This window comes from Martes martes (genome assembly GCF_963455335.1).
Source record: "Martes martes genome assembly, chromosome: 18".
Taxonomy (NCBI): domain Eukaryota; kingdom Metazoa; phylum Chordata; class Mammalia; order Carnivora; family Mustelidae; genus Martes; species Martes martes.
The window spans coordinates 29,184,740-29,209,012 of record NC_137906.1 but is presented as its reverse complement, the minus strand read 5'-3'; the positions used below and the strand labels follow the sequence as shown (position 1 = coordinate 29,209,012).

Genomic DNA, 24,273 nt, shown 5'->3' with positions numbered 1-24,273 from the left:
CTTCACCTTCCATAATGTAACGTCAGAATACAACAAAAAGGAACACAAACCCACTTACTGGCATTTTTAGTGGTAACCTAGGGGGCAGGTCGGAAATGAACTCTTCAAATCTGATCAGCTCATTTGCGTGATGCAGCAGCGCTTCTGAGGCCTGGTTTTTATGGACCAAAATTATGTGGAAACCATGCCTGTGTCTCAGGTCACTGAGTTCCAATGCAAAATTGACATCAGCTGCAAGAAAAGGTACAGCCCGCCCCCGTCCCCAAACATTAGGAGGACTGGACAAAGACACACAACTTTCCTGACACCCACTGAGAAAAAAAAAATGGCTGGACTATAGAATTCAGAGTTGCTCCCCACCTCCCACCACTTCTTGGAACAGGAACACATTTCCTGTTGGAAGAATTAAGACCACAGGACAATTTCACCACATACTTCTACGGATTCCAAGACACATGTTACTTCCCGCAGTAAAAGAAAGCAAATACTAACATTTTGGGGAACATCAATTTTGGAAATGCTTCTTCTTAGATTTTTTAAAAATTTGCTGGGGGGGGGGCACCTGGGTGGCTCAGTGGGTTAAAGACTCTGCCTTCGGCTCAGGTCATGATCCCAGGGTCCTGGGATCGAGCCCTGCATCGGGCTCTCTGCTCAGCGGGGAGCCTGCTTCCCCCTCTCTCTCTGTCTGCCTCTCTGCTTACTTGTGATCTCTGTCAAATAAACAAATTAAAAAAAAATTTGCTGGGCCCAGGGTAATAAAAGGATTAAAAAAAAAAGTTACATTTTCTTTAACTGGCCTCACAAGAATTCTTATTCACATCCTAAGGAAAAAATACACAAAACCCACACAGACTTCATTTCTTCTCTAAACAGATCTCAGACATAAGCATAAATATGTCCAGTGTAGGTCAGCCTCTCTGCGGGCATATTTTACTTTAACATGTTCTGGCTTCTGTAACAATTCTGATCCGTGAGTTTAGCTGAAACTGGCAGACCTTCCACACTTACTCGACACAAGAACCACAGTGGCTGGAGCAGTGTGCGTGTTTGCGAACCTTCGGAGACTCTGGCGGAGCTTATCGTCAGCCGCGTTCTTTGCGGTAGCATTGATGTGGGCAACAGTTACCTGCATTAATTTAAAGAGCAAGAGCTGAGGTCAGAAAACCACGACACACTCTGCCTGCAGCTTAATAGATGGTCCCTGAGGAAAGACACTCTTGTTATTGCTGCTACTTACGAATGGAAAAAATTCTAAGTGGATCTCAATTTCAAATTTGTCTCTCCATGCAAAGGAACTTGACCCATTATCATCCCTGCTCACCCCTCTAATCTTCTGCTTTTGCACTTCGTCCATCCGCCTTTGAGAAAACAGGCAGGAAAAGAAGTGAAATTTGAAGTGAGTAAATTAGCTCTCCCTACCAGCTTTTGCCAACAGCTAGGGAAGTAGCAGAGATAGGTGTATGAGGAAGGTAAGATTTAGTGCTGTACTGGATGTCATTTGTCTCCACTATACATCGTCTGTGCCTTTCAGGATCTGGGGTCAGGTAGTGAGAGAGGAGAGACATCTGTCCCTGACAGGGCTCAAATGTGTTTATTTCTGTTAAAGCCACCAGACTCACTGAAAAGTCTCCAGAGCAAGGAAAGGTTTTGAGAGCTGCTTCAACTACGTGCAATACACAGTAGGGTTTATTGGTTTTTTTTAAGGAGCACAAATATAAAATTTTAGGCAAAATGGCGTATCAACAGAATTACTTGTCTGAGAGTCAAAAGAACTGGATTCTAGGTCCAGCTTAACAGACAATCTGGATTTAAATCCTAGCTCATCCGTTTATTGGCCATATGATTTTTAAAAAGTTGCTTAACACCTTGGTGCTTCAGTTGGATTTGTGTATTTCAAATAATAAATCCTATGAGCCCTTTCCACAGAGCAGTCATGGAAGTCAAAAGAAAGGATATAAATTTATGTAACCATCATATTAGCAGAGCACTGGTCACATACAAATAGATTACTGGAAGATCAGTTATGATTAAATGATTTCTAGTATGTTAGATATGATCTTTTGATAATTTCCTTTATTTGCAAACTCAGCACAAATGTATATTAAACTTTAAATTAAAATTCTTTAAAAAAAAAAAACCCGCATGTGCTTATTCTTCTATCATAATAGATTGAAATTATTATTTTTTTACCTGGCAATTATTCAGCTCTTGAATAACTTCTTTGTTTTCTTTACTAATGTCGCACACACAGATGAATTCTGCTTCTCTGTGGCCCTTAAAAAACTTCTCACGGATTCTCTGTACAACAGCAGTAGCTGAGCGGCCAGAGGGAACTGAACAGTTTTCAATATCCCAAAAAACTCCAATGGGGGGCAAATTTTCCAGCACCTGTCCGGCTAGTGCAACTTCTGGTGACCCTTAGGAAATGTTAACACTTTCAATCATACATAGTGAAAAACAATGGCAAACTAAAATAAATAGGCAGCTACCTATCATTCTTAGCGGCAGAAAAATGAAGTTACTGATTGATGTTAAGCTTAAGGACACCGACCTCACCGGTTGACCTAATAGCACAACCGCAAGTTCCAATAGTATTTCTAAGCGATTATTCCTATTTTTTCAGGAGAGAACAAATCTAAAGGCCAAGTTACTTCGAGCCCACAATAAATCCACTGCAAAGCATGAGCCGTTCTCATGCTGGGCGTAATGTGTCTCTGAACACTAACGTGGAGGCAGATGGACACTGCAACTCTGGGACCTGATTGTCATGATCTGCCCATGCTTGTCTACCTGCTCAGTACGGAAGACCCATGAAGAGGTGACAAAGGGTGAACTTGTTACCATCCTTGATTTTAAAAAAAAAAATTTTTAACCTGCATTAACATCTGATTTAATATTTTAAAAAAATGTTTTCAAAAGATAAAATACCACATTAACTACTTTTTTGGGGAAATGATATTTAGGGGTTTTTTCCAATGAGTTTTTCATCAACCATTACTAAATCTTTCTAAATATTAAGTATTTCTACGGAGTGTACAACTAACAGCAGGATTATGAGCCTAAGTTGACAAGGAGTCCCCTCTAGCACTGACTTCTCCTAATACTATGCTCCCTATTTTTCTTCTGGTTTCAAGTAGCCGTAGCTCAACATGAAAAGCAAATGGCTTGCTGGTCTATAAGGATAGAGATTTTTTTTACCAAGAGGTAGAAATGGAGACTTATATACCCAGTAGCTTCAGAACCACAAGGAATCTTTTCAAGGCGATTAAATGCAGGGTTAGTATCAGATACTGAGAACTACTTAAATATGCACATTTTATACCATACTGTCATTTACCAAATTTCGAAGCAGCTTTGCCTAGACTGGTCGCCAATAACAACGTGGTCTCCTTCCCTGTTCCTTTGGTTCCACAGCCATTACACAGAGGAATAGTAACAGGTGCAGTTTGAGTATTTGGAGGTGGTATATTTGGCCAGACTTTAGCAGCATCAATTATACTATTTCTTGCCGGCTGTTTTAAAAATTTTTTTAAGAAAAGGAGGAGGTTTCAGATACATCATTGCAGAACCTAGAGTGATAAACAACAACTGAAAATACAGTCTGTTTCTTCTTTCCGCCTGTTAACCTCTGATGGAAGGTATTTTCAATACTTCAGAGCATTCCCAGAACTACCAGCTATCAATTCATAAGCTCACTTCAAAAAGTGACTTGAAATGATCTGGGAAGATAGTCAGGTGATCGTTCTAGGGCATGTGTATCCTCCAAAGGTGAGCCCAAATACACTTTATGGGAAGGTCAGAGATGTCTACTTTAACAGCCGTGTGATCGAGGCCAAGTTCCAAGTCCCTCAAACTGTTATAGAGGAACGACACGGCATGACCTGCGTCGCCTGAGTGGGTCCATGCATGAGGTCAGTGGTATGAGGAATCGCAATCGTGCTCTAGCCTTTAAGGTCCAAAGAGCACACGAAGCCTTGCCGAACTCGGTTTGCATCACGTAGGAAACTGATTACAGCAAAAGCCTGTAAAAGCATGAACTACATAATGACTCTGCACTTTTTTGGAAGGGCCCTTCCCATTTCACCCTACGCTTCTTTTAGAGGTGAGAGAAGCCACGCTGATGGGGCGAGAGCTACCTCACAGGAGAATCTTCACCCCCGTGCACAATCAAGATTGCTCAAGCAACACCTAGCTACATTCACAAAGTCATTCCTCAAAGGTCAGCTGCACCCAGAGAACAAATAAAAAGATACACACCTTGTTCAGACAGTCTTCGCAGTAAAGTGAGCCCTTTAAACAAACCGGAGGTACCACATTTAGGTGCAAAGAATTGGTGCACAAGTGAGGCGTAAGCTCCGACTGTGAAATGTGCTCTTCCAAATGCCCTGGAGCCCCACTTGTGAAATCGGAACAGGGGAAGTAGCCAGCAGAGGTGCAGCCCTGGAGAGCCGGGAACTGATGCAGCTTGTGCACGTTACCGTGACATGATTGGAAATGAAGCTTCCCGCAACAGGGCAGGTGTTTGCAGGAAGACAGATTACTTTCTAGACACATGCTGGGAAAGTCACTTGCAATGCCGGCCACACTGTTCCTAGCTGAGGCATTCTGGAGTGAAGACGCAGACTGGAAAGCGAACCCTGACCCTACCTGACACGTGATGGTCCTGGTGCTCTGCGAGTCTAACAGTGCGCCGGGGTGAATCAAGCTACCGGTACCTCCACTACCGCCACCACCGCCACCACCAAAATGCATTGGCGACGTGGAGGGTTCATTAGGGCAATGAGCACAGCAGCTTACTTTGGGGACAGGTGAAAGCTGTATTTTAGGTTGCTGAAGAGAATGGATATCTGGAAGTGGGACTGCTGGAAAAAGCTTAGAGCCAGCATGAAGGGGAGATGGCACATCCTTTAATTCCACAGCAACTTTCTTGTTCTCCATGTAATCTTTCTGGGAAGAGAAGATCAGAACGCCAGTCAATGTTAGGAGGCCAGTGACTTTTGGTTACTCACATCCTACTGCAATCCAAAAATGGAAATAGCGTTCAATCCTGTTTACATAACTCAACCATAACCAAGCGATATGGAACGGCAGCTGAAACCAGGGGCATTCTTCAGAGAGGCCTGCAGGAGGTGAACACCGAAACAGACAGCTAAAATCAAGACCGTGTCCTTCCTCAATTTCAGGAGACTGGGGGAGGGTTCTGCTTACATGTCCAGCAAGGCAGGTTAACCATCTGTGCCTCAGGGACTTCCCTTTGATAACTTCCCCTTGCCTCACAGGGTCTTCTAAAGACAAAACAGGTGGTATGAAAATAACACAGTCACAAACAGCATTCAATAAAGGTGGCTTACAAGCCAAGCACTCTGAGGAAAAGACTTAATAGTTCTTGCAGCCAGACCATAAAGGGTTTAGGGAAGTCCTCCAGATGATTCCAGACATTAAGGATGAGATCAGCCATCTGCCCCAGTGGCCCATCCATGGAGTTGTTTTACAGGTGCTGTTGACATTAAGCAAACTCTAGGATACCATGACCTAAAGCCATAATGCCAACAATTACTTTGCAGCCAGAGACAAGAATCAGAGTAGTCAGAAAACTATTCAGAAATAAGATTCCAGAGAAATCGTTTGTCATATGCCTCTAACGTAGACACAGGAGGCCAGTATATTTACAAGGTTACAGCATGGCTCCTATGTCAGAGACCTGGCTTTGAATGTGATACTCACTGTTTTAGGAACTTAGGTAGGTTACATAACCTCTCTACATTTCAGTTTTGTCAGCCTTCAGTTGGGGACAACAGGATGAACTTCCTATAGTTGTTGGAAGGATAAAATGAGAGGGTACATAAAGCACTCAGCAGAGTACCTGGCTACTGAAAGGGGATCTAACTAATCAATAGCCCCGATTGGCTGACTGCAGGAACTATTAAGAGAAAGAGGAAGTCCCGATATCGTGAGAGAGACATGCTCTTCCCTCAGAGCACAGAAAGGGCCATCTGACTGCTAGGATTTCACCACTTTGGCTGTGCTTCTACACTCATCTGGGAGAGTACACTCATTTGGGAGAAATCTGGATTTTTCACTCGACATTTCCTAAAAGGGAGGAGACAGCAACTGACTGACTGCCAACAAGCAGTGTGTTCTGCCCTCTTGGTAATTACAGTTTAGGCTAGAAACTACTGGCATTCTGATTTATAGAGATCTGGCTCTTAAAAAAAAGGGGGGGGTGGGGAGGATCTGGCTCTTATGGTCAGGGTTATTATGAGTTGGTTCCCCTGAATCTACTCAATTCTGGGTGCCACGAATAAAATCAGGTTTCTGGATCTGTAAAGTTGAGTGCAAACCAGCACTGTGTGACTCTATAAGGGTCAGATCCTCCATCCCAGGAAGCCCTGTCTGAGCTGCCAACCCTGTTGCCAAGTGTCCCTAATGTAAATGACCTCAATTACTGACACCATGCAAAAGAGATAACTATATAATGAAAACCTGGAGAAGACAGGGAATTTAGTTCAGTTTTTAAATAGTCACTAATACCCTTTTGTAAATTCATAGTAAAGACTCATGTAAAACCCAAATACAGTATCAAAAAAGAAAAAAAAAAGTCATAGCAGTGAAATGTGGTAATACGGTGCATGGAATGAAATCAGAAAAAGTCAAAATCACTAGGAAAAGGGAAAGGAAGTTACAGACACATTTAAATATTCAAGAGAAATCTGGAACAGAAAAAGACTGCCAATAGGGTCCTATCAATCTTTCCTTGATTTTAAGACTCAAACCTCAGAAGGCTAGAATGAAATAAAATCTATTTTATACTCTCCTCTGATTTGACTCTACAATTTGGATTTTATCTTTGCATTCTGTGACTTCCATAAGAAACAAATCTTCCCCAAATGTTAACGTTAAATATTTAAAGCACCTACAGTTCCTTACACTAGGAGTACAAGAATTAAAAAAAAAAAAAAAAAAACTTACGCTCTCCTTGAGTCAGGAATTATAATCATGTGCTATGAGCAGGAATAAGCATGATATAAGGTGAAACTCAGCACAGACTCCAGGGAGAGAGAATGCCCCAGACCAAATGGACCACACATCTATTTGCATAAGGAATTTGCTACGTCCTCTGTCTTGCGTATAGTTACCGTTTGGGGACTAAGTGGCAATGTCTGCTCAGGACGAGAAAAGCAATTAGAGAATTTCCAAAGCCATGGCTTAGCATCATTATTTTGTTGCAGCCATCCAGGTGTTCTACTGCAGGAGTCCTCAGTTCCGCTTCCTTCCATCATACAGCCATACAAAGTGGTTCAACATTCTTTCATCTTTCTTTTCTTTCATTCTTCCACCCTGTTAAGAATGAAGTCTTAGTGTTATTTAATTTGCCTCAGTACAAGTTTCACTATTAAACTGTGAGATTTGGGGCTCCTGGGTGATTCAGATGATTAAGCGTCTGCCTTTGGCTCAGGTCATAATCCCAGGTCCTGGGATCGAGCCCCATGTCAGGCTCCCAGATCAGCAAGGAGTCTGCCTCTCCCCTTGCTTGTGCTCTCTCTCAAATGAATAAATAAAATCTTAAAAAAAAAAAAAGGTGAGACTGCAGGGGCACCTGGGTGGCTCAGTCAGTTAAGTGTCTGCCTTCAGGTCACAATTTTTGGGTCCTGGGATCGAGAGCCCTGAGTCGGGCTCCCTGCTCAGTGGGGAGCTTGCTTCTCCCTCTCCCCCTAACTTGTGTGTGTGTTCCCACTCTCTCTCAAATAAATTTTTTTAAAAAGTGAGACTACAACTGTACTTATGGTACAACTATATTTATGGTACAATGGCTCCCAACAAGAGATCAGTTCAGCCAAGTGCCAACCTCCTCCAGCCCTGAGCGACCATCTCTCCCTGAAGACCCTACTGGTGAGGGTGAAAAAGTTAACAAAGAGCATGTAATTTTAGGAAAAACAAAACAAAACAATTATGTGTCTTCATTGCCAATTACGAAAGATTCTGAAATTGACTTACTAACAACCTATCCCGCTGAGTCGTTGATATGACTGTGGAAGGTACAAATTAAGTGAACTCTGTAGACTCTGTGAATTTGATTCTGCTACAGAACAAGCAAACCAATTTCTTCACGTACTTATTACAAAAGGGCAGTCTGATATACCACCAAGAATCTAACCAAGAAATCTCAAGTCACAGCTGTGCTGTATCTACTCCAGTGTGACCACGTTCTTTCAAGTCTTAAACAGTACAATAAAAGCAGATCAAATCGATAACAGCCAGTGGGCATGGAGGCAGCTTGCCAACGGTAAGGACAACTGAACCTCATTTCCAAGTCCTCGCCATCATATAGAACCACCACCTATTCTTATCTACAGTGGCCATTTTAAGGTTATCCATGTATCAGAAATTTCACCCAGACATAAAGAAAACCATTTCTTTTAGCTCTCTCTCTCCAAGAGGCTCTTCTCAAGAGATTGTAACATCTACATAGTACGGTGAAGGGAGAGAGGAGTACTCTATCTAAAATACTGAACTGATCACATAAAGCCGGAGCAGGCAAACTATATCCTGCCAGCCAAAACCAGCCCACTGCTTGTATTTAAATGACCTCAAACTAAGAAGGCATTGTATACTTTTAATTTTGGGGCGGGGAATCAAAATAATATTTTGTGACAATAAATTATATGAAATTCAACTTTTGGTGTCTATAAATAGAGATATTTGTTTAATACGGTCTGTGGTTATTTACGCACTACAGCTACTTAGTCCAGTATTTGCAAGAGAAACTGCATGTCCCACAAAGCCTAAAATATTTACTATTTGGCCCTTATGTGGAAGTTACAAAGACTTCATTAAGTTTCAGTTTCTTCCTCTGCAGAGTGTGGCTAATTTCTCCCCCTCCACAGCATGGCTGAGGGGGGAAAATCAGAAAAAGGACCCACTATCTGTTTTTGTCTTCCCCAATGTAGATCTTGTGCCAAGCACAGCGCTTCTAACATAGCATATACTAAGTAATTATTTGTTAAATTAAGGAATGATTACATCAACTCTTCACCTACTATATACAGTTAGGAGTTAGTGTGGAAGCAGAGATGGAGTTAACTGCCACAATGACAACAAATTATGACTGTTGTTATTCCTACTAAACATAGGTCTTGGAGTCCCCCAACAAGCTCCTTCCCAGACCACAGAAATCTGTGATATTCACAATACACAACTTCCACGTGCTCTCTCAAATCTCTTCAAGGCCAATCCTGAAAGTGAGCTAGTAGGTAATGCACAATACCAATTACAAAGCTTTTTTATTTAACATTATTTCCTCAATCAGTAATTATTTATTTACTATCTACTATATTAACAGGCCTGTGCTTGGCCCAAGAGATACAATGATGACAATAACCAGACAATAAGATTCATTTACCTAATTTTTTTCCCCACAGTAAATCCGTGAGATAGTCAAGGGAGAAATAAGTCACAGATTTTACAGAGGAGTAAACAAAAGTTTAATTAAGTTTTGTAACTTGCCAAGATCAGATAATTAGAAAGGGGGCAGAGCCAGGCTTGTCCGCTTTCCACCACAAGATGCCTTCAGTATTGCTCAACACAATCAACAGAAAGTACAAATGTACTAGCTTGTTAGTGGCCCGAACCCAGAAAACTTCCTAAGCGTTCCTGGGAATGCCACTAAGTACCTTAGATAGCCAAAGCAAGTTTTCTATTGATTTGAGTGGGATTCTCTGAACAATTCAGAGAGTGCTTGAAAGCACAGACTCTGATGTCAGTCTGTGTATTAATCCCCAATTTTGCTGCTTCCTGTATGTGTCACGTTGGAGAATTCACAACCTCTCTGAACCTCAGATCCTATGTGTAAAATGGGCCTGATAATAACTGTAGCATTCTCATAGGGCTGTTGTTGGGGTTTAATGAGACAATCAAAGTCTAAAATCTAGAAGTGGCCTTCTCTACCCAAGTTAGTCCTGGAACCCCACACCACCCAGTCATATTACTTTGTTTTTTTTTTTTCATAGCCCTTCTATCTAAAATTATTTGCTTTATTATATGTCTCCCCTACTTGAATATAACTCCATAACACCGACATCATGTCTTCTCATTCATTGCTGTGTTTCCTGCACCTACCAGTGCCTGGTGCATATCAACAACTGCTGAACGAGTGAAGAGTTACAATAAGTATCTCGGAAGACCGTTTAGGTTTTGATTTCCCTGTATGCAAAACAGCATACTTAGCGCTCAGAGAAGTGGGAAAGTCCAAAAGATACAAATGTAATTAGAAAGCTCTGGGAAATACCAGAAAGGTGTTTGGGAAACGAAAATGTGTATCACGGTGTAGCGTTACAATTGTTAGTGGGAGTGGCTCATGCCCTAAGGCAACTCAACACTATCTGTCAAGCCCAGAGACTACACCCTAGGGAGCGCTGAACTACAGAAGAGAATGCAAAAACGCTCAAGCAGGTTGAAAAACACCGCCCCTTTCTTCCTCTTTTAACCTTCTAAGTGTGCACACTCCTCGGGAAAGGTTGCTCTCCACACCTGGAAGCCCCCCAGGGTGCACGGGGACAGGTGCGGACGGGAAGCCAAACACCCCAAAAAGGGCAGCAGCGGCGCAGCAGTGACAGTCGCGAACGGGCCTGAAAGGGAGACAACCCGAAACTATGGTGGGGGCCTGACAGGTGAATCTCAATCTTCCCCCTCGGAGTAGCCAACCTCCCCCACCCCCGCCAGCAAAGGGCAGGGGAAGGGGGGGCTGTCCCGCCTCCAGCTGGTGGCCCCAGAGCAGTGAGCCCGTCTGGAACTAGTCCCCATAGCTGCCAGCCAACTCACCTCGGCCGCCGGCTCCACCTCCGCTCACATTCCGGCCCCGCCGCCTTCCCCCCGCCCCCCCAGGCCCTTTGTTTTGATTCCCGACTCCGCAGCTCCCGCCGCCGCCGCCAAGCGCACCCTCCACTTCCGCTTCCGCACCGCACCGCCCCTGTCGCAAAACCGACGCCCTTCTCTCCCCCCCCTCGCTCCGCCCCTTCCTCCACCCCGCCCCGGCCGCCGCGTCCTCCCCGCGCGGGGCGTGCTGGGAACCCCGGGGGGGGCGGGGCCTCGCGGCCCTGCAGCCTCGTCAGGCTCAGTCCCCTCCCGATAAACCCCTAAATAGGGACCTTCCCCGGGGGAGATTCCGGCTTTTTTGGCGAAAACCCCGAGTTTAAGAAGGCCTTCCCCCTGGCTTATCGTGGTGGCGTGGAAAAGAACCTGAAAGCGAAGAATGAGGGGGCTTGGGAGGGGAAGCCGGGAGGGAAAACCTGCCAACCGGGATTTGATACAACTCAGCTCTTTCAGTCTTTTGAGGGAAGGCGATTTAAACGGGATTTCGAAGAAAAACCCGATTGTTTTGGCGCTCTCGCTCGTGCGCGCGCTTCCCTCTCTCCCGCTCCCTGGCGTCACGTGATAGCTCTATTTATTTATTTTTTTAATTAAATGACGCATAATTTCCACAGCATCTTTAATCTAGTGCAACCTAGTGGCGAGTGGAGAGAAAAATAACCGCCAGCGGGCCCTCCCGCGAGGTCCTTCCTGCCGGCGGGGTTTGTCTCGAGGTGGCGACCCAGCGGGCACAAAATGAAATGTGTGCTCAGACTCGGCTACTGTTAGGGGATGCTCGTGATTTCAGTTAGAAAACGTCATTTTTAAAACCCCTGGCCCAGAGCCCGTTGTTAAGTGCATGCAAACTTTCCAGGGACTGGGTGGGGAAAGCCCTGTGAAACCTGTGACTGTGTGTTAGGTGAATAGATGATGGGGGATTGGGGGCTTTGAGGGTTTGGGGTTTTTTTTTTTTTTTCTGGGTGGGGGCAGGGTTGGTGCTTTATCGTCTTTTAGCTAAAGTAATTTTTTTTTTAAGATTTTATGTATTTGTTTGACAGAGAGAGACGCAGCAGGAGAGGGAACACAGCAGGGGGAGTGGGAGAAGGAGAAGGAGGCTTCCCGCTGAGCAGGGAGCCTCCCCTGGACCCTGCAATCAGGACCTGAGCTTAAGGCAGACGCTTAAGGACTGAGCTGCCCAGGCGTCCTGAAGTAATTTTTTTTTTTTTTTTTTTTTTAAAGCTCAGCACGATGGTCGTTTCTGAAACTGTCAACTGCTCGCTATTTCCTGTTGCCAATGAGAAAAATGAAACTTACCTAAATCGAGACATATTTAGGATGTGCTAGCTGAATACGACCTAAAAGTTCACTCCTGAAATTTGCCGAGAAACAGATTAATTTTGCAGACGAATAAGTAGAAATGGCCAAAAGAGGTTTGTCTTATTTTGTTTTGTCCCTGCCTGCAGGGTGAGGCAATTTCATTAGGCAATTTGCAGGAAGTGGGGGGAAATTTCAGGGGAAGCTGACACATCCCTGTAGACATCCTTGTAGACTCCTGTTGCAGAGGGCAAGATCAAACATGTAGCTAAAGTGCCCTTTGTGCTTGCTTTTCATTTTCCAGAAGGCAGATGAAACACACACATCATCTGTCTGCTTAGGTATTTATTACTGCTGAGTAAATCTTCATTGTGCCTGTGTGTGGGTATTATTTTCCAAGTGGGAACTAGAACAGATGAAAAACAACCCTGTGTCTAGTCTTGTTTTTTTTTTCTTTTGTTTTTTTCCTTTCTTTCCCAAAGTACCAAAGGAATATGCTTCTCTTCAGAGGAGTTTTTTTAATTCTAGTTGAGTATTGCAGGACCACAGACCGAAGTAACTAAAAAATAAAAAAGGAAACAAAGTAATTGTGGATTTTTTATTGCCTTTTTAAAAAAGTTTTTTTGGTCACAAAATAATCCAGATCAGACACATTTTGTTTGACCTTGCTTGGCATTCTTTCAAGTCCAGAACTGTGCCTGATCGCAACAGGTTAAACGCCATAAATAAAGTCAAATCAATTCTACTAAATGGAAAGTTAATGAAAAGCCTGAATTACAGACAATTTTTAATGGAATGCAGTTTTTAGTGTTTTCTGTAGAAAACCAGTAGTCTGCCTAGGCAGACTACCTCAGCCCTTGGAAGCAATTACGAAGTGAAATGCAATTTGATACTTGTGAAAGGGTGCTTTCACAGTTTTCTTAAGAGGTATTTTCTTAAATATAGTCTCCGTTCATCTTACTCCTATTTATTTAATGGGCAAACTCTTTTATCAGAGAGTAGGAGTAACTTTCAGTTTTTCCCTGTCCAAATTATGATCTTCACATTTATGAAATTAGGATGAAGTTTTATTTTTGTGCTGTTTAAGTGGCCATTTTACATTCAGTTCACCTTCTAAATTACCTAGCTGTCACTAAAGGAGATTCTTCCACAGCAACTCTTCTGCCTGTGTCCAATTTAGTGCTTTGAAATAATAAATTACAATGGAGGGACGTAAGCAAGAGAAACTGAGCTCTCTGCTAATTCATATCTAAAAGCTACAAGGAAAACACTGAATAAAGGGAGGAAAAGGTTTTAACATGCTCCAAAATTTTCTTTTCTTGTGAAGGTTTTACCCAATAAAGGCCATTTCCTTGAATTATTCCTGAGAACTTTCATGATAATCATTTCAGTGTCCTTCCTGTTGTTTTTACGGAAAATGAAGGAAATTGTAAACGAGCTAGTTTAAGTGACTTGATCAATGCCATTCAGGCAGAACTGGTAACTCATGGATTCGTTCTTCAGTTTATCTGTAAACTGGGATGGTTACTCCCTGCCCAGAAACCTCACGGAGCGTTGAGAGTAAAAAAAAGTCTGAAGATGAAAGAAAGCATCAGAGGAAAAGTTTTGAGAGGAGGGTGTGTATGATATATTAGTGTTTGTGAGCAGGATGGAAGTTTCCTGAAAGACATTTTGGTACTTAACACTATTGATGCAGATAGTGAGGTTACCTTTTGCATCTCTGAGCTTCTTCAAGAACTAGTAAGGAGTCAAAACAAAGTCAAATTAGAGAAAAGTCTTTCTTAACCACGGCATGGAGGCAGGAAGGATTCTAAGAGTATGGCCATAATCCTCAAAATAGCTAAAAATCTCTTTGCCTCTAGAGTAATGCTAGAGAATGAGGGTGTAGGAGTCAAACAGACCCAGGTTTGAAGCCCTGTTTGTTATTACTAATTGGGACTCCTTGGGCAATACATTTAATTTCCTGCACCTTTGTTTTCTCTCTTTATTGAGGACAATAAAATTGCTTTTCTGTGGTTCTCATCATGGATCTCAGCTCCATTGTCATTTCCATCTAGCAGCCTTCCCTGATCATCTGAAGTGACCCCTCCTCGCCCTTTTCTCTCAAATGACCCTGTTTATTCCAAAATTATTACTTACAAACATCTGAAATTATTTTACTCTTCCTTTCTGTTTGGTGATTTAGTGTCTTGCTTTCTTAGTAGCATAAGACTTTTGAGGACTGGCATATTGTCTGACATTTGTTGTGTTACAAGCTTGAGTGCTCAACAAATATTTGTTGGTGAACAGTTGGGATTGTGTGAGAATAAGAAAACCCCTGTCAGGGGCGCCTGGGTGACTCAGTGGGTTAAAGCCTCTGCCTTCAGCTCAGGTCATGATCCCAGGGTCCTGGGATTGAGCCCCACATGGGGCTCTCTGCTTAGCTGGGAGCCTGCTATCCCCTCTCTCTCTGTCTGCCTCTTGGCCTACTTGTGATCTCTGTCTGTCAAATAAAGAAATAAAATCTTAAAAAGAAAAAAAATATATATTAAAAAAACCCATGTCAAGAAGTTAGCCTTGCGTCTGACACATAACCAATGAACAAATCACAATCACTTAAGAATTGCACAGATTGTATTTTTTACTAGGCATTGTCCTAAACGTTTTACAGACTCCAAGTTAACTCACTTTGTCTCTGCATAACCTCAAGGTAGAATCCTTTAATGGGTCCCCATTTTATAGATGAGGAAACTAAGTCACAGAGAGTTTAAGTCACTCGCCCAGGATCAACCGGCTAGTAGGAGTACAGCTAGAATTCAAAGCCAGGCTCGAAACCAGACCCTTACACACGAAGTTCGCTGCCTTTGAAAAAAGATAATGATGTCGAAATTTTTATTTTGGGTGCAAAGAACATGGAACATTGCTTAGCCTAAGCGGACCTGGATCTTTGTCTTTCCCTTGATGTGGGGAAAATGCGAACGGTGTCGTATTTTCTTGACCAGCGTGGCCCTCGCGTCCAAGCCCGTCCCCGGATGCCCAGAGAACCGCCTGCACAGTCCAAGGCGGTCCAGGTCCCTGCCCAGCCGCGGGAGCCTCCCAGGCCCCGGCCGGCCCAGTGCAGCCGCGTGGCCACGCGGCGCCGGGGCCCTGGGAAAAAAGTTTCCAAACGGCGCTGCTAGGCGCTGATTGGCCGAGGCGGACGCGGTCCCGTGGCGCCGCAGCCAATAGTCGGCGCCCGCCGCGGGCGCGGGGGTGGGGGCGGTGGTCAGAGGCCCCGGCAGTGCTGTCCGCCGCTGCCGCCGCCCGTCTTCGCGGACCGAGCCGGGGTAAGTGCTGAGCTGCGGTGGCCGGGAGCGGGGACCGTCCCGGGACCGCCGCCACCACCGGGAAACTCTTTTGCCCGTCCTGGCGCCCGCCACGCCCTCGGGACCGCCAGGAGCCGCCTTGCAGGGACCCTGCCGCGCCCCTCGCTCGCGCGTCTGTTCCCCGCCGCCTGTACTCCGCGGGTCCCGGGCGCGGGGCTCAAAAATCCCGCTCTCTGCAGGCTCCTTTCCTAACTTTGTGCCTTCCCGCTCTTGTGTCCTCGCGCCCAGCTCCTCGCCTTTGCCAACTTTCTTTTCTAGCGCTGGCTGGTCTCCGGCCAGCTGCCCTCCGCTCCCTCCATGACTTCCTCGGTCCTTCGTGCCCTTCTTGTCTCCAACCCCCGCCGCCTGGCTCCTCTGCCCTCCAGCCCTCCCACCCCCACTCCAGGCTGCCCTCCTCACTCTCTTGGTCTCTTCTCAGCCCCTGCCACCCCCTTTCCTCCTGCTGCCCCAGACCCTCCCTCATTCCTCGTATCGTCCCCCGCCACCCCCGTCCCGCCGTCCACTACACCCTCTAGTTCAGGCCTCTTTCCAACCTACCCCGCCCCCCCCCCCCCGCAACTTGGCATCTCCCTGCCTTGGGGAACGTGTTTGGAACCGTCTCTTTCCCACTGCTTTTCTCAGATCTCTGCGGCAAGAAGGTTCAGATTTCCCGTGACAGCACTTTGGGGAAGGATTGGATAAAGGGTGAAAATGCTTATTCTGCAGTTTGAATGCAGTGGTGGGGCTTCCTTGCCTCCCTGAGGTCGTGGGAAATCCCGCTATCACCTTGACACTGCTTTTTGGGAAGCTGCCTTATCTTCTCCAGTCATCTCAGGTTCTCTGCCTCCTGAGGGTCTGAGCTCCCCTGATTTCTTTGTCAAGGCTTTGTACCAGGTTGTGCCTCTTTCTACTTTTAGCCTCGAGGTCCTTTTTAACTTCCTTTCTAAAGGAATGGCCTTACAGGGTGCACTGGGCAGAGATTTGTCATTTTCTATGCTGGTTTTGTTTCTGTATTCTTGGATAGGATGGCATTTTAGGACACAGATAGGGTGCTTTGAATAGCAATTGGATCCCAGTGACTGACTCCCAGAGCCACTTACCTGACCCCACCGCCACACTGGCCTTTAACCAGGTTTGAAACTTATATCTTTCCCCTTATTGTGTCCTTTGTGTGGGATTAGATCCCTGAAGTCTCAGGGGTTGTCCCATTGGCATATTTTATCTATCCTCTCATTTTGGGTAATAGTTTCTTAACTTGGCTTATTCTGTTTAGATGTTATTTTTGTTTCCAAAGTGTGTTCTTTTGCCTTAGAACGTGTGAGCCCAGAGAGATTACACTCCCTTTCCTTACCAGCTAATTTCCTAAAGTGAGTCGGCCTGCGTACAGAAGGTTGGTGTCAGCAGCTCAGACTTTCTGCACCTGGTACTGATATAGGTGCTTTCTGTCTGCCTCTCCCAGTAGTGCTTTAGCACTTAGTAGGTATTTGGGAATGTTTGAGAAGGGACAGAGGAGAGGGAAATTGCAGAAGGAAAACATCTTTCCCTGGCATCTTTTTTTTTTTTTCTTTTTAAGATTTTATTTATTTGACACAGCACAAGCAAGGAGAGTGGCAGGCAGATGCAGAGGGAGAGGGAGAAGCAGCCCCCCTACCTCTAGAGCAGGGTGCCAATGCAGGGCTCGATCCCAGGACCCGAGAATCATGACCTGAGCCAAAGGCAGACGCCCATCCAACGGAGCCACCCAGGCGCCCCTTTTCCTGGCATCTTGATTCAGTAGAATAAAATTATCTTGGACAATAGCCCTCCTATTTTCTTTTCATTCTATATTTTGATCTGAGTTTAAGCTTTTTAAATTTTCAAAGCCAGCATATTCTTACTGTAAAAATCAATGGATATAGTAGTGTGCCCTGTACAGGTTCTTTTCCCAGTGTCTGCTTTACCCCCATTTGGTACATGCTACCAGACCCTTTTAGATTCATGCATGCAGAGAGCACGAGATACCTTTATTTTTATTTATTTTTAAAGATTTTTACTTAGTTGAGAGCGAGAGAGAGATTGAGAGAATTAGTAGGGGGAAGGGAAAGGGGAGAAGCAGACTCCCTGCAGAGCAGGGAGCCTGATGTAGGACTGCATCCCAGCATCCTGGGATCATGACCTGAGCCCAAGGCAGATGCTTAACTGACTGAGCCACCCAGGCACCCAAGAGATACCTTTATAAACAAAATTGGCAAATCTTTCCTAACGTGTCATGAACTTTCTTCCATATTAGTTCAGATACTTCTTAGCAACTGCGTAATTTTCCAAATCAGCCCTCTGTTGACAGTTGTTTTCTCCAGTTTTCCACATCCGTGAATGATGGCATGCACCCTTGAGTATATGTCCTTACATGCCTGTCTATATTTTTGGAGGAAGATCATTATAGCCTTTGGAAGCACAGAGACAGAAGCCAGACTTGCTGACTCTTGACTGGTTTTGCCCCAGTGATGCCACTTCTGCAAAATGTGGAGCCTGCGTCATAACCTAGGAGCTGCTGAAGCACGTGCAGACACTTGGCCCAGGTCTTTCTGTCCCCTCCCTTTCCCTTCAGCTCCTCCCTTTGTTTTGATTGGGAAGGACGGAGGTTGGCGTGGAGAAGGGTGGTGAGTTAATTCTTGGTAGTTTAGACGTGTCTGCTGCCTCCTGACCAGCTGTGCTGGCTTTCTTCACTCCTAGGAAAGCCAAAGGAGAATGCTTTGTTTTCTCTAGGGTTTTGAAGTCAAAGGTGGGGTGGAAGATCTAAGTTATGCAAAACAGAGAATACATCCTTTTTGAACTTTTTGCTCCCAGCTTGTTCTTTCTTGCCTGCTGTGGCATATGCTTTTGAGGTGCCCATTAGGTTTGTCCACAGAGCTCCTGGGGCACGATGGCCTGATGGAGTATTGAGAACACAAGAGGCAGAATGCTTATAACACTCGTAGCACAAATGAAATAAAGGCATACAGCGCTTATTTTTAAGATAGTGGGTACAGAGTTGTATATACCGAGACCCGCCTGTCACAGTGTATTTGAAAGGACCAGACCAGATGAAACGAGTGCATCTGACCTCTGAACAGTCTCTTGGCAACCCCAAGGAGACCATGAACTTGAATTCAAAGACCCTCCAGTCACCCCCGCCTACCCTAACCTACCCTACCCCCCAACTTGCACTTGGGTCTGGTTTGCCTCTGCTGCTTCTGCTCTTCTGTTCCGGCTTCTGCTTCTAAGAACCCAAGCGATGCCTCGCTTACTCTTAATAATCAAATGGCTTAAAGGGGTTAAAATTGAAGTTACTAAACACCCCGCATTCGGTGGTTCAATTCAGTAGGGAGAAGGAGTTTTTCCAAGCCATATTACCGGCTTTCTGTGGCAAAGAATAATGCACATTGGAACTGTGAGACATTTTCAAATGGCAAAGGAAAAAGCATACGTTTTTAAGACTGTTGTTTGAGGGGCGCCTGGGTGGCTCAGTGGGTTAAAGCCTCTGCCTTCCGCTCAGGTCATGATCCCGGGGTCCTGGAATCAAGCCCCGCATTGGACTCTCTGCTCTGCGGAGAGCCTGCTTCCTCCTCTCTCTCTTTGCTTGCCTCCCTGCCTACTTGTGATCTCGCTCCCTGTCAAATAAATAAATAAATAAAAATCTTAAAAAAAAAAAAAAAAACTTGTTTGAGAACAAAGTGAAGTTCAGCTGTTACTTCTTCTTAGTCTATGGTATATTTTTCCTCTTCCCTAAGGATTGTTGTTAAAATGCAGGGGGGTTTCGGGTTGAAATGCCAGGCTTGTGGTTTTTGCCCTTTAGTTGAAGCAGCTACAGACGGAGCAGGCTGTGACAGGAGCTCAGGTCTCTGCTTAGCTTCTTGCCACCACCCCACCCAATCCCAAACCAGAACCTTCCCATCAGCGCGGTTGTAATTAGAGCCTCTGGCATAATGGAAGTGCCTCCTAAAACATCTCAAATTCATTCCTTTCCTGAGGATTAAGTTTTAGTCCTCACTGGCTATGGTGTTTTGGTTTTTTTTTTAAGATTTTTTTATTCATTTATTTGACAGACAGCACAAGTAGGGAGAGGCAGGCAGAGAGGAAGGGAAGCAGGCTCCCCGCGGAGCAGAGAGCCCGACGTGGGGCTCGATCCCAGGACCCTGGGATCATGACCCGAGCCGAAGGCAGAGGCTTTAACCCACTGAGCCACCCAGGCGCCCCGTCACTGGCCGTGTTTTATTTAGGAAGCTTTCTTCCTAAAACTCATCTGTCACAAGAGTGCAGTTATGAAACCCCAAGAATGCTATCAGATGTTCCTTACCACGTACACCTGGGCAGGGGGCTGTTTCCAACATGGTATCCTCTCCTCCTGCCCTTTCCCACTAATGAGATGACACTCCGGTGCTGAGGGAATGGGGAGTGTTCCCCGTCCTGACAAGCTTCTTAGGGATTTACAGTTGTCAACTATAAGCTGGTCTTCAGAGGTTTCTGACTTCTTGCCTTTCCTTAACCTCACATCTCCTACCTGCTAGTGGTCCGTCTCTAGCTTCCCCTTTGCTCATTCATTCCACAAGCATTTATTGAGTTTCTGTTATATGCCAGGCACTGTTCTAGGCATTGGGATAAAAAAAGCAAGATGGAGAAGGCCCCTGTGCTCAACAATTGACATTCCAGTGGGGGAAGATAAAAACAAAACTCAAAATGATGAAAGAAGACCAAGCAGAGGTTAATATAGTAGTGAAGGGCTAGAGGGGATATTTGGTGGGATATTCAAATAAGGTCTCTCTAGGGAAGACATTCCAGCTGAGATCTGAATGGCAAGAAGGATACCTGGGCAGAGATCTGAGGGAGAAGCATTCTAGGCAGAGAACAGCAAGTGCAAAGGTCCAGCAAGCTGGGTGTGCTCAAGGAACAAAAAGAAGGCCACCTGGCTTAAACATAAACTAATGAAGGGGGGCAGGGTTGGGGGATGTTTAGAAAAGTAGGCAGGAATTAATTACATTGAATATTGGATATGATATTTTCCCAAATGTCAGGAAAAGCCTGTCTACATTCATTTTTCCTAGTTCCTCAATTTTTCGCCCTATTACATGGACTCCCGTGCTATGCAGGTGAGACCGTCCTCTATGAGATAGTGGCCACACAGTACTCCATTGCATGGGTTCTTGACACTTACAGGGGCTGGTTTGGTGACTTCGTATCAGATGAGTTCTGGGCTCATTAGACCTTAAGACTTGAGCAGGGAATACTGGACCTAAATTTCCCCTTACCCATTGCCATGTTATTTGCTGTTCACTGTAGGTGCTCTGTTCTTTTTACTTTCGGCAAACAACATTTTTCACTGCTTACCTTAATTAGGACCCTCCATGGCAGCCATCCAACCCTAACTGGTATAGTCAAGAAAGGGAGTTGGTTATCTCTCATAACCTTAAATCAGGTATGACTGGGTCCAGGTGTTCAAATGATACCATCAGGACCCAGTGTCTCCACCTCTTGGCCCTGCTTTCCTCTGTTTTGGCTTCATTCTCTGGCAGACTCCTCCCTTGTGATGGAAAGATGATCACCGGCAGCTCCAAGCTTACTTCCTACCCTCTTACCCTAGTGGGAAGAGTTTTTCTTTCTTTTTTCTCCTAGCTTTATGGAAATATAATTGATATAGAACATTGTGTAAGTTTAAGGTCTCTAACATGATGGTTTGATAAATGCATATATTATGAAACCATTAACACAATAAGGTTCATTAACACTTCCAGAGTGTCTCTCTTGATGACTCTGCAAAAGCCCTAGGCCTGGACACCATTTTGCTCAGCTCTAGGTAGGGTCACCCCTGAACCAATCACTGGCCTAGTTTGAATTAGACCCATCCTGTTATTGGCTCGGCTTGGGTTCAGCCCACCTCTGAGCCATCCACTGATGCTAGAGGCATCCCTTCTGTAATGGGCCTCCTCCTAGATGCTGGTTTCAGTAGATCTGAATCACATGGAACGAATGGCGGGTTGGTTTCCCCGAGATTGGAGTGGTGGGACAGAAATATGGAAGAAGAAATGCTGGACTGGAAAAAGATCGACAAATGAACAGCTTTCTACTCTTTCCAGCTTCTGTGCGTCCATCCAGCTTTCAGAGAAACTGTTCCCCAGAAGGGGATGGGTGGGGCACATGGCATGTTGTCTCTGAATGAGGGAAGGGAGAGAAATCAGGAAGGAGAGATGTGAGTATAGGTACTAGCACATCCAATTATCAAAAAGGGCTGTGAATAAATATAATTGTTTGATTTTTTTTTTTTTTTTTTTTTTACCAGGGATCCAGAAGTTGGTGGTTGTGTCCATGTCCACACTAACATATTTAGCTGAATGAATCATGTTTGTAGTCAAAACTATAGCTTGTTATGGGGCGCCTGGGTGGCTCAGTCAGTTAAGCGTCCAACTTTTGATTTAGGCTCAGGTTGTGATTCACGGTCCTGAGATCAAGCCCTGTGCTCTGAGCTGGAGTGGGCTTAAGATTCTCTCCCTCTGTGCCCCCCACTCCCCCACAAAAAAACAAAACAAATATACAGCTTGTTAATGCCTTGCAAAGTGAGGGGTTGCTTTCATTCTTTCGTTCCTAAGGACACCAGATTGTGAGCGCCCTTGAGGAAAGGAAGGGACCTTGGAGATATCTCATTTGGGTTCCTGATGAACTTTTGACAAGCTCAGAGCCTTAAATTCAGAGAATAAGCTGTTATTCCGAGAGGATCTATCAGTGGGGAGTCTGTAAACTGCCCTCTGTTCCTAGAGATCCGTTCCCCAGCCTCTGCTCTGGATCTCTCCAAGTCCTCAGAGCCAATTCCCACCCCCTGCCCTCTAGCTACTGTCCCGTTTGTCTGCTTTTCACACCCAGCTCTCCAAAATTTCCTCTACTTCCTCTTCTTCACCTCCTCAAAACTCCTCCGCCCAATTTATTCCTCCTCCCCACTCCACTGTGTTGAAACTACTCTTGCTCACATCACCAGTGACTGACATTTCACTGAGTCTCCTGGGTATTTTCCAGTCCTTATCTTAGTTTCTGTGTTATATCATGGATACTGTGGACCGGGGCTGCTTTGCCCCTTGACACCATCTATCTACTCCCAGGACAGCTCACGGTCTGATTCTTGTCTCTTCATTTCTTTCCTGTCTCCTTAGATGACTGTTTCTTTCTTGGCCTACCAGTCAAACATTGGCATTCCTCAGAGTTCCATAAATAGTCCTTACTGGATTTTCCAGCAGTTCCATCACGAAAAAGAGGGAAGAAACAGCTACAGGCTCCTGACTCTTATATTTGTATCAGCCCAGAATTCACCCCTGAGTTTCAGCTCTCTTGTTGCTTCTTCGTGTGACACTGGCATGTCAAACTAGAAATCTCCCAAACTGGGCTCATTATCCTCTCGCCCCAAAGACTTTCCGTTCTCCTGGTGGTGGGGATGGTCATGGCACCAGTTGTCTAAACCATAACCCCAGGAGAGGTCTTCCCCTCCTTTTTTTTTTCCTTGCCCCTGTTATGCCCGAGTTTTCGCGTCCGAGAGACCACCAAGGAGCCAAGCACCGATGCAATCACACGAGGGTTTATTTGACAAGCTTAAGCTTGGGCCCAAGTATACCCGACACAGCGGAGTAGGGACTCGGACCCGAAACCAGATTACAGTCAGAGTTTTTATAAAGGCAGAGTAGGGGTGGACTCAGCGGCGGGTGGGGACAAAGGGGTTATGGATGATGTAAGTCTCTAAGGAATTTTGGAAGCGAGGTCTCCAGGACCTTGAGGGGCTAGCTGTTGTCTGGGGAAAAGGTTATTCATTACCAATAATAAAAATCTTCTTCTGAGACCCTTTAGATGTATATCAGTGGGTCATATGCTTGGGAATGATTGCTGACACTATATTGGAGGTTTAGAGATAAAGTTTCACATTTCTCCTGTCAAGTGTCCTTGTTAGTGAGATTTGGGTTTAGAAGAAATTTAACTTTATTTAGGGCTTGAGGAACTGAGTTATTTGCCTCTGGAAATTGTGCTGTTGTTAAGATAGGTTCTTTGTTGTAAATGTCTAGGACATTGGTAAACCAAGGGAGACTCCTGTCTTGCAGGATTGTGATCTCTGCAAGTTAAGTATTTGTTTTTCTTTTAGGGCAGTCAGGGGTGCCTGATGAATGTCACACATACTACCGAGGGGAGGGGAGCGGGTGGAGAGGGGGTGCAAGGTGCCAGCTTTTGCTTTGCCAAGATGGCTGTACTTATGTCAGGGCTAGACTCGAGGTGGGTATAGCATTGTTTATCTTGGCCTCCACAGCCCCCCTTTCCCTCATGAATAACATCTGGGTAGCTTTATGTATTCATGAACTTGAGGGTGGGCTGTATTTTGGCTGGGCTTGGTTCCAGTTTTTGGCAACGTTTTATCATTTAATGCAACATAAAATTCAGGAAGGTGCCCTCCCCCTCATTGAAGAGGAGCTCTTTTACCAGACAGGGGTAATAATGTTAAAGCTTTCTCTCCTAGACATCATGCCACGAGAAGAGTGAGCTCTTGCTGTTGTCACCATGGAGGAGTCGGGAAAGACTTTCAGCTCTGGGGAGGAAGAGGCAAACTACTGGAAAGATATGGCTATGACCTACAAGCAAAGGTCAGTCTTCCAATGTCCACCCTGCTTTTTCTTCCCATCGTGGTGGCAGCCACCATTCATTTTGGGGCCTCGTAGGCGACAAGCACTCCGAAGGACTTGACACGCATTCCTTCCGTTAAATCTCAGAACTGCATCTCAGAACTGCCTCGTGAGGAAACCATTATCACCCC

The 24,273-nt window shown here is 45.1% G+C and overlaps 2 protein-coding genes across 9 annotated transcripts in view; one reads left to right on the top strand and one right to left on the bottom strand.

Moving 5' to 3' along the window:
* The window catches only part of MARF1 (meiosis regulator and mRNA stability factor 1), a 39,472-nt gene extending 28,472 nt beyond the window's left edge, over positions 1-11,000 (bottom strand). For 6 of the 7 annotated variants that reach the window (XM_080830304.1, XM_080830306.1, XM_080830305.1 and 3 more), the window contains exons 1-7: positions 10,819-11,000; positions 7,137-7,338; positions 4,258-4,947; positions 3,338-3,512; positions 2,191-2,417; positions 1,009-1,126; positions 59-231 (exon numbers count right to left, since the gene is read on the bottom strand). In XM_080830304.1, coding sequence (XP_080686430.1) covers positions 59-231; positions 1,009-1,126; positions 2,191-2,417; positions 3,338-3,512; positions 4,258-4,947; positions 7,137-7,280 — 1,527 coding nt within the window. In that variant the 5' untranslated portion in view covers positions 7,281-7,338; positions 10,819-11,000. Of the gene's footprint in view, positions 1-58; positions 232-1,008; positions 1,127-2,190; positions 2,418-3,337; positions 3,513-4,257; positions 4,948-7,136; positions 7,339-10,818 lie in introns of those variants that run through there. The other variant, XM_080830308.1, reaches the window with a different exon arrangement.
* Positions 11,001-15,374: 4,374 nt separating this feature from the next.
* NDE1 (nudE neurodevelopment protein 1) overlaps positions 15,375-24,273 on the top strand; it is a 33,109-nt gene continuing 24,210 nt past the window's right edge. For both annotated transcript variants that reach the window (XM_080830355.1, XM_080830356.1), the window contains exons 1-2: positions 15,375-15,464; positions 23,980-24,103. In XM_080830355.1, the coding sequence (XP_080686481.1) occupies positions 24,021-24,103 (83 nt within the window). In that variant the 5' untranslated portion in view covers positions 15,375-15,464; positions 23,980-24,020. The remainder of the gene's footprint in view (positions 15,465-23,979; positions 24,104-24,273) is intronic.